This window comes from Chrysochloris asiatica, unplaced genomic scaffold (genome assembly GCF_000296735.1).
Source record: "Chrysochloris asiatica unplaced genomic scaffold, ChrAsi1.0 scaffold00032, whole genome shotgun sequence".
Lineage (NCBI taxonomy): Eukaryota > Metazoa > Chordata > Mammalia > Afrosoricida > Chrysochloridae > Chrysochloris > Chrysochloris asiatica.
This window is the reverse complement of record NW_006408550.1, coordinates 9,643,847-9,653,635: the sequence shown is the minus strand read 5'-3', so window position 1 is coordinate 9,653,635 and position 9,789 is coordinate 9,643,847. Positions and strand designations below refer to the sequence as shown.

The following is a 9,789-nucleotide window of genomic DNA, read 5'->3' as shown; positions in this document are numbered from 1 at the left end:
AGAAAGATCAGGCTTTCTGCTCCCGTAAAGATTTACAGCCTCGGAAACCCTGTATAGGGTCGCTATGAGTCGGAACCGACTCCTCGGCACATAACAACAACAACAACAATAAGCTGGGAATGACTTAGGTATTTCTTCTGCTACATAGGACAGCCAATTCTTACCTTGTTGTTTTAGGTGTCATGTGTGAGTTCCGAATCACAGAAAGCCCATGTACGACAGAAATCAACACTGCCCCGTCTTGTGCCCTCCTCAGCAACACTGCTATGCTACAACCCATTGTTGCATCCACTGTGTCAGCTTATCGCTGACCCTTTACAGTACCAAGCATGATGTCCTTCTCCAGGGACTGGTCCCTCCTGGTAATATGTTTAAAGCATCTAAGAAGTTTTTCCTCCTTACTTCTAAGGGGCATTCTGGCTGTACTTCTTCCAAGACTCATTTGTTCATTCTCTGGCAGTCTATGGTAAATTTAATATTCTTTGCCAACACCATAATTCAAAGGCATCAACATTTTTCTTTCATTTTCTTTATTCATCATCCAGTTTTCTTCAAGCATCTGAGATGACTGGAAATACGAGAGCTTTGAACTGGTTCATTCACGTTCTGCCTTCTGTTGAGAATTTGCATTTCCACATCAGATATAGGGAATCTAAGCTACATTTTAACAAGGTTCCCCAGTGATTCTCAGGTAGACAATTGTAAGAATCACTTGGGGCCAATATCTGAAGAATTATCAATAGTACTAGGTGATAGGAGAGCATATTGGCTCCAAAGATAAGCACTGGACTGTGAACTACAAGGTCCTTGGTTCGAGCCTGCCAGCTGCTTCATGGGAGAAAGATGAGTTGTTTTGTTCCCGCAAAGATTTAAAACCCTGGAAATCGTATACAGGGTCACTATGAGTGGGAACTGACTCGAAGGCACTTAACAGCAGTAACAAGGTGCTATTAACATAGACTGACAAATGTTTTATATCTTACCTAAAGACTCTGAGATGGTTTTAGAATCTATACCCATCAAACATACTATTCATAAATCATTTCTGAGGGATTTTATGAATAATTTTGTTAATCTAAGTCCTACTTGCTTTTAAAAAGTAGATTTCCATAATATTATCCACTTGTATTTAAATTAGTGATATCACCATAGATTGTAAATTATTAGGCATTTAATTGTTGTTGTTATTAGGTGCCATTGAGTCAGTGCTGACTCATAGCGACCTTATGCAAAGCGTAATGAAATACTGACCAATCCTGGGCCAACCTCACTATTGTTGCCACACTTGAGCCAACTGATGCTGCCACTTGGCCAATCCATCTAATTTGGGGGTCTTCCTCTTTTACTCTGACCCTCCACCTTACCAAACATGATATCCTTCTCCAGCAACTGGTCCCTTCTGACAATGTGTCCGAAGTATGAGAGACAAAGTTTGGCCATCCTGGCCTCCAAGGAGCACTCTGACTGCACTTCTTCCAACACAGACTGTTGGGTCTATGGGCAACCCATGGCACGTTATAGGTCCTCAATAAATATTTGATAAACAAATAACTTGTTCATTAACAAAACAATGATTCTTAATTCCAAAAGGAAATAATAGTTTCTAAATATTATAGATAAAAGGCAGAGAATAAATGATGTTATAACAATATTGCAAATAGCAAGAGAGGTGCCCAAAAGTATTAGCATATTTGAATTAACTGAAGCTATTTTTGCACTCTCAAAGCCCAGGTCACAAGCAGATCAATTAAATCACAATTACTAAGGGTAAAAAACAAGAATATGTAGCTTCTGAAACTCAATGTTGTCGTCAAGTGCCGTTGAGTCGATTCCGACCCATAACGACCCTGTATAGGGTTTCCAAGGAGTAGCTGGTGAGCTTGAACCACCGACCTTATAGTTCAAACAGCTTTGCAGCCTGGCACATTAACCCACAGTGCCACACCAGGGCTCCACAGGTGATTACAATGTACAGACAATTCTTGAGAATAGTTTTTAAAAACGATGAACTTTTTCTTGGGACCAAATTCTCACAACTAAAGTCTATTTACCTCTTCTCTGTGGATACAAATAGTATAGGTGAATATGAAAGAATTAGTCAATCAATTTTGTACAATTTTTATCAATTTTGTACAATTTTGAAAGTTTTATGTATTTAGAAGGTGCAACACTACAAGAATTAATTTTGGTTATTTTTAAAGACAATAATTTATCAAATTCAGCATTTACTGAATTGTGTACTAAGGAAGAATACACTTATAAAAGCTCAGAAGTCTGTGTTCTCTAACCTGGAAACAATTTGTGTTGTTCTTGTTGTTAAATGTCTTTGAATTGGCTCCGACTCATAGTGACCCTTTATAGGGTTTCTGAGGAGTGGCTGGTAAATTTGAACAGCTGACCTTTGCAATTCAAATTGACCTTGTGGTCCAATGTATTATCCTGCAGTGCCACACCAGCACTCCTTGGACATAACTAAACTCCTTGAGGAAATGAGTCACTGGGTTAAGGGACTTAGGACCATAATCTTGACACTGTATACAACCAAACATATCCATTCACAAATTCTATACAAACAGTTCAGTAACATTAATTTCTTCACACTCTGTCACCATTCTATTTGTACCTATAGTGTTTCATCAATTTTGGCTCGCTGTCCCTTAAAGTTCTCATTTGTGCTTTAGATGAACTATTGTCAGTTTACAGTCACAGAGATAATTTTTTATCAGAGTGCTATATGCTTGGGGAGTTGTAGTGTGGTGTTATAGGATCAGCACTGGACTGCTAATTGAAAAGTTGGAGGTTCAAACCCACCAGCCACTCCTGGGAAATTCTATACAAGGGCGTTATAATTCGAGTCCAACTGGAAGGTACAAAACAACAACAACATGCTTGAGACAAGCATTCTTTATTAATTGAGCGTTTAGCTACTGTTTAGTTTAACAATGGCTTCATGGGATAGCTTCATGTCTAGATTTAAAGATTATTCCCTGGCATTAGATTCAGAGGTTCCCCCAGTCTCAGTGAATCAGGTATATCAGATTTCCACATGAGTTTGATGTTCTGTTCCAGGTTCTTCCTCCTTCTGATTAGCACCGAATTACTGGATCCTTGAACAAATTGTTTTTAACCGGTTTATTGCCTACTGGTCTTCATGAAAATGGCAGTTTTATGATGTCAGAGGATTTTGACTGTTTCGTTCACTGCTCTATCCCCAATGCCTATAAATGGTGCCTGCAGTGAGAGAAAACTCAATAAATATCACCCAGATAAACTACCTAACTAGCAGGAAAACATGTGCTGGCAAATGTAATCTGGAAATTAATGGACAAGGCCATCACAGAAAAACGGCCAACTTAAAATCTTAAATGAAGATTATACAGTTTCCCTTAATAACTGATTTGGAGGCTATACACAATTCTTACTGCCTAGCAGTTCTGCAATTATGCATTTTAAAATTCCATGAACACGATGGTAACTTAGGATTCTTGGTCACTGCCAGTATTCCCAAAAAGAATAAAAAAATCTGTGGTACAGGAAGTCAGTGACTAAAATGCCAATTTATTGAATAATAATTAGTTAATTCTGCATTCAAAATTTGAGGAGTAGCCACCAGTCGCCAAGCACTGTGCTAGGAATTCATTAAAATTTGATCTATTTATTAGTAAAATTTACATTAGCAGTTTTGCTAGCACTCAAAAATAAAAGACACTTTCGATATTCTTTTACATGTCCAATATCCAATAATCTTTAAATATTAAATAACTTCCATATGTTACGGAGCAAAGTAATGCTATTGTGAATTTTAATAAACTTGCAAAATGGTACTTTGTTTATTTCCTAAAGTTACTCATATCAACATAAATTGTGGTAGAAGTATTTGAATCACTCTATTTATTTGTGAATTGATAGCTAATATCTTAATTTGAATGAGTAAGATAATGCACTTTTCATTTTAAATGTTACATTGGAAAAATGAGCATATACATATGGTTCTAAAAAATGAATCACAGAAAATGTATACACATTGCAAATATAAGTTTCCATACAATATCTGGGTCCCCAATCCTATCCAGAGTCAACTAGTTATCTGCTTTCTTGTGTATACTTCAGAGGTCTATGTGATCATTTATAACTTTCCAAACAGCACTGTACTGTTTACTGCAAAGTAAGCAGTTCAAATGCATCTGCTGCTTCTCAGAAACACTATACAGGGTTGATTTGATTCAGTACCAACTCAGCAACACTTAACACAACAACATATTATTATTGGTGTGTATTTGACTGTTGTTGTTAAGTGCCATTGAGTCTATTCTGACTCACAACAACACCATGTGACAGAGTAGGACTATCCTGTAACAATTTCCAGGATCAAAGAGCACAGCCTTCGGTACGAGTTGTACCTCAGTGCAAAGAAAACAAAAGTCTTCACAGCTGGACTAGTAAAAACATCATAATTTGAGAAAAGGCAGAAGTTTTCAGTGACTTCATCTTGCTTCAATCCACTATCAACACATATGCAATCAGCAGTCAAGAAATCATACAATGTATCACATTAGGCAAATCTGCTATACGAGATTCCTTGAAAAGTGTTCAAAAGTAAAGATGTCAGTTGGACATGTGTGTCCACATACATGTGAAAGTTGGACAAGAATAAGGAGCACAGTAGAAAACTTGATGCATTTGAGTTATAGTGTTGGAGAAGAATATTAAAAGCACCGTGGACTGCCAGAAGAACAAACGAATCTGTGTTGGAAGAAGTACAGCCTGAACGCTCCTTAGCAGCCAAGATTTTGAGATTTTGTCTCTCATACGTCCAACAAGAGGGATCAGTCACTGGACAAGGACACCATGCTTCATAAAGTGGAGGGTCAGCGAAAAAGACGAAGGTTCCTAAGGAGGACTGGCACAGTGGCGACAGCAACAGGCTCAATGGTAACAGCTGTGAAGTGCTGCAGGACCAGGCAGCAATTTGTTCTGTTGTGTATAGCGTGGCTACTAATCTGAACCGACTCCATGGCACCTAATAACAACAACAACAATCTGCATGGGAACACAGCTATGATCTATCTCCTGTGGAGCAACTGGATGGGTCCTAACCACCAGCCCTTTGTTTAGCAGCCAAGAGCTTTACTGTTGGGCCACCAGGGCTCCTTATATTTTCCTTGAGGCCTAATATAACTTGTAGGTAGCTCATCTTTAAAAGAGGTATCTAATGAGAGTTGAACCAAATACATATTTTGTCAAAATGTCCAATTAAGGAAGTGAAAACAAGTGGTTAGTTGAAGTTGAAACCAAATGCCAAAGACACCAAAAAAAGGAACTTCTGGAATATAGGAATTCATGTGATATTAAAAATTTCCTATGACAATTTTATTACGAAAATTTTTACAAACTGCATTTAAATTTTTTTTATTTCTATTACAAGAAAAAAAAAAAAAAGAATTCCCTGCTTTCCTCATGAAGTTTGAACATGGTAAAGTGAACATTCTTGCTTTTGAATCTTCCTCTCAAGACTACAGACTGCCAAACAGGACTTTTTAAAAAAAGATTCAAAAGTTGAATTAATATTATGTTATCTACTATGGCACTCTGGGATAACGTACTGGACTGCAAGGTCAATTTGAATCACAAGGTTGGCAGTTCAAATTCACTAGCTACTCCTCGGAAAACCTATACAAGGTCGCTATGAGTTGGAACCTACCTGACAACACTTAACAACAACAGAATACCAAACAGTCGCTCAACTGGAAGGATATTATTTCGTTTGTATCATTCCATCTTACTAACATTTTCTCAAAAAGTAACCTAACATCCTCTTAATAATTGTTCATTTATTGATTTAGAAGTTAGTTTTTGTAACTACAATTAATAGCATTCGCAGGCAACTTTGTAGACTTAATTCAGCAATCAAAATACACATTTAAAATTCAACCACTAATGGAATTTCAGCAGGTAAAGCTCCGAAGGAGATTTCCTCATCAGGTTATAACTGAAGACTTGTGTGTATTTGAAAGACAATATTCAGATACAAAACAGCCCTAGTAGCGCAGCTGCTAAGTACTCAACTGCTAACTGAAAAGTCACTGGGTGGTTCAAACCCATGAGACACAAGCGCTCTGTGATGTGTCAGGCTGCTTCTCTAAGATAACTTTGGAAACCCTATGGTGCAGTTCTACTTTGTCCCACAGGGTCGCTATGAGCCAGATTGACTTGATTGCCGTGGATACGGTTTTGGTTTATTCAGGTGTAACATCAACCTACATAGCAAGTATTATATATATTGCTGATGCTTAATTAGTGGTCGGCTGCTTGCAGTATTAATCAATGCAAGCCCAATGATCACTAAGTAACAGATCAAGGATGCCAGAAGTGTTGCTGATGTAGGCATTTGTCTATCTGGATGTTCATAAGCAGAGAAAGAAGTCAAAGGTTAGGTAGGAGTTTACTTGGTGCGAATACTAAGGTCAAACACTAGCTTCAGCATAGTCTGACTTAACATATTTCTGGAGATTACTGTGTTTTCTTTGGAAAGATGTAATTTTCTTTCTTTACCAACAAGTCTCTTCTTCTCAGCTAATCTAGTTCTCTAGGTTTCAGTTCACAACAAGGCTGGCTTTCTAGCATTCCCTGGTTGGCCTTTCAATTTGGTAATAAAGAGATGATTATATTTTAATATAAATCAGATATTCAAAATATTTAAAAGTTTGATAAGAAAATAAATGTTTTATCATATATATGACAGACTCTGAATGTATTGCTCACGGACACTTTCTGATGTCAGAAACAGAACATGCTCTTATTCTGGAATTCTGTTCATTCTACTCTGTCAGCTGGAATCACTCTGAGTCTAAAACTGGCACGATGACACCTAACAACAACCTCAGAAGCGAAACACTATGAAGTTACGTTCCCTTACTATACAGCTAAACAGACACATTCCGTCTGTTTCACTGATGGGTTTCCACAATAGCATTTTTCACGTTGATTCACCAAAACAGTGAAAACTATCATAACGACACCTATTTATGTGATTTATATGGCACCAACAAGAACTTTGGTCAGTGGACCAAGTATTATTTTGATACTATGGGTCGGAACCGACTCAACGGCACTTAACAACAACAACAACAACATTTACTCATATGGATTTTCTATCTTTATTAATGGAAATATGTTTTAGTTATTTTATCTTTTTTACTTTAAACAGAATTTTTCTTCATTCTTTATAAATATAGATACATTTTTAGATTTGCGGTTCAAGCTCAACCAGCTGCTCCTCGGAAACCCTACACAGGGTCACTACGGGTCGGGATTGAGTCCACAGCACTTAACAACAACAACAAATAATCTTCTATATCCTGTACATTTTATCTCTCATGTATCTTTTGGAGAGCAGAAACAGAGGAATGGGGGGCAGGAATAATTCTATCAAAAGAAAGCTAAAAAGTAAAACAAAATATTAATATGAAAACTATTAAAAAGTTTATATTATAATAAACTTAGTTGTTCAGTGAGATATTTTGTGTTTATTTTGGAAGAATGTGTTCAAAGAAAATGGATCATGTATTTCAAATAGTTAAATTTTGTTCCTATGAACACCTATTTTAAACTTTGAAAAAAAAAAAAAAATTGCATGAATGACTTGACCAAAAACGATTCATGCATTTGTATGAAGGAAGTTCTCTTAATTAGAGTCTAATACAGATTTTATTTAGACGTTTACTTGGGGAAACCAAAAAAGAATGGCATAAACTTTGGTTTTATGCTTCTGTTTTAATGATGTTTCCACTAAGGAAATTCATATTTAAATTGAATTAACTTATTAAATTGCTTTCCATTTTTTACCTTGTTTCTTTACTTGTTCACAAATTGCAGTTATTTTTCAAAAGAACAATAAGAGGGGAATACACACTCATTGCTGTGGCAACACTGTGGTTGATTCCCATTCTCTTTGGAGTAACTTAGAGAAGTGGGTTTACTGCCTTGTTTTCCTTGCACTGTGTAAAGTGTATCTTTCCTGATTGCCTAATAGTGTAGTCCAATCAGGTGAATTAGAGGGTCTGAAGCCAAGTGAAAGAGGAAGTGCTTGGAAAAAAAAGCCACAGAAACAGTAATGCGATAAATAAAGAGAAAAACATTAACTACAGTTATTTTTAATTTCATGTGCTACAGAACAATAATTATTATGCATTGTAAAGACTGTCCTTTATTACTCATTCAAAACTTTATATATATTTTTCTGTGTGTCGAGTCAAGAAAATGTACAGCAAACATTACATTACAAGGTGAGCTCCTCTGTGGCAAATATAATTAACTAGAATTAAAGATCATTTGGACTCCTGGTGTGGCGATGTAGGAGCAGAACTGGACTGCAAACCACAAAGTCGTCAGTTCAAATCCACCAGCTGCTCCTCTGAAACCCTATACAGGGCTGCTATGAATTGGAACCGGCTCAAAAGCACTTAACGAAAACAAAAGTTTATTTGGATTGAAGTTTGCTCCAATAAAATCTCAATGCAAATTAGAATACTTTTCTCAAGTTTAGTGACGTATGACTTTTACCGAATTTGATTTTCGCAACAGAGTCATTTTGTTACTTATAACTCTTTCCATTTCCCTGAGGAGTTAAATGATACCCATATACTTGTATAAATGTACTGTCAGAGGAAAGCTAAAAAGCTTTTCAGAAAAAAAAAAAAAAAGAATACAGTTGAAACCGTCTTTAAACTAGAATTCACAAAATAAGCACAGACAATGTTATTTTAGCAAAAACAAGATCGATATGGTCACACAACATAGGACCTAGCACCACAAAGTATAACTTGGAATATGGTCTATACAAATACATGAAGCCTTTCTTTCACAAATGGGAATCATACTGTAAAAAAAAAACAAACAAACAAGTATTTCTGTTTCTTATATTTTGTCCACCAAAACACACAGCAGCTCACTTGTATTAAATGGAGTTCTGTTAGCCTTCCCCTTAATCCAGTTCCTTGAAGATCCTCTGTGTCTATTCAATAGCGCTTGAATTGTGTTGCCCTTATAAATGATTTCCTGCCTATAAGACTGATAAATACACATTTAATATCTAACAAAACACTTGACAGCAGTTTGACGACACATTTGAAAGCGGTGTCTAATCAAATAGTTGAGCCTCAAGAAAATGGATCATGCCACCATGTTAACAATCATGTTGTAATAATAAACTTTAAGGTCACACAAAAACAAAATTTCCCAGGGTATTAGGTAGACGTGCCATGAAGTGGTAGAAAGCACAAGAACAGAAATAATGCATGCAGAACATTTTGTGTGTACCTTGAGGCAGAGACTGGACAGGAAGTGCCGCCTGGCCAGGTGGAATGGAGATGAGTCCCTGTCGCTGAAGGCTGAGCAGATGCTGCTGCTGCTGGATTTGTTGCATTTGGAGAAGCTGCTGCTGGAAGACAAGCTGTTGAGCTGCCAACTGCTGCTGCTGCTGTTGTTGCTGCTGGGGGTGTCAGAAAACCCAATCCAGTCAACAGCAGAGAACACTGTCTGGAGAAACACCTCGCACACAGACAAATGTACATCCCTCTGCCTAGCCCTGGTGAATGAATATCTCAACTGTCATCCTCCCGTCCAAGTTGAGCACATTCTAGATTTCCAGTTGCCTTTCTTTCCAATATTAAACAACAGAGCACAAGGGACTTGCACTAAGAGTATTGGAACAAGGTGTAGAGAGGAAGTAGGTATAGAGAGGAAGTATAAAAAGGTTCAGGTTTTTTATTTTTTTTTAATTGGCCAGTT

The 9,789-nt window shown here is 37.0% G+C and overlaps 1 protein-coding gene across 9 annotated transcripts in view; it reads right to left on the bottom strand.

The window, feature by feature from the left end:
* The window catches only part of FOXP2 (forkhead box P2), a 407,577-nt gene that overhangs the window by 64,618 nt on the left and 333,170 nt on the right, over positions 1–9,789 (bottom strand). For 5 of the 9 annotated variants that reach the window (XM_006859297.1, XM_006859298.1, XM_006859299.1 and 2 more), the window contains one exon: positions 9,319–9,490. In XM_006859297.1, coding sequence (XP_006859359.1) covers positions 9,319–9,490 — 172 coding nt within the window. Of the gene's footprint in view, positions 1–9,305; positions 9,491–9,570; positions 9,581–9,789 lie in introns of all 9 variants that reach the window. The other 4 variants (XM_006859304.1, XM_006859305.1, XM_006859302.1 and 1 more) reach the window with 3 other exon arrangements.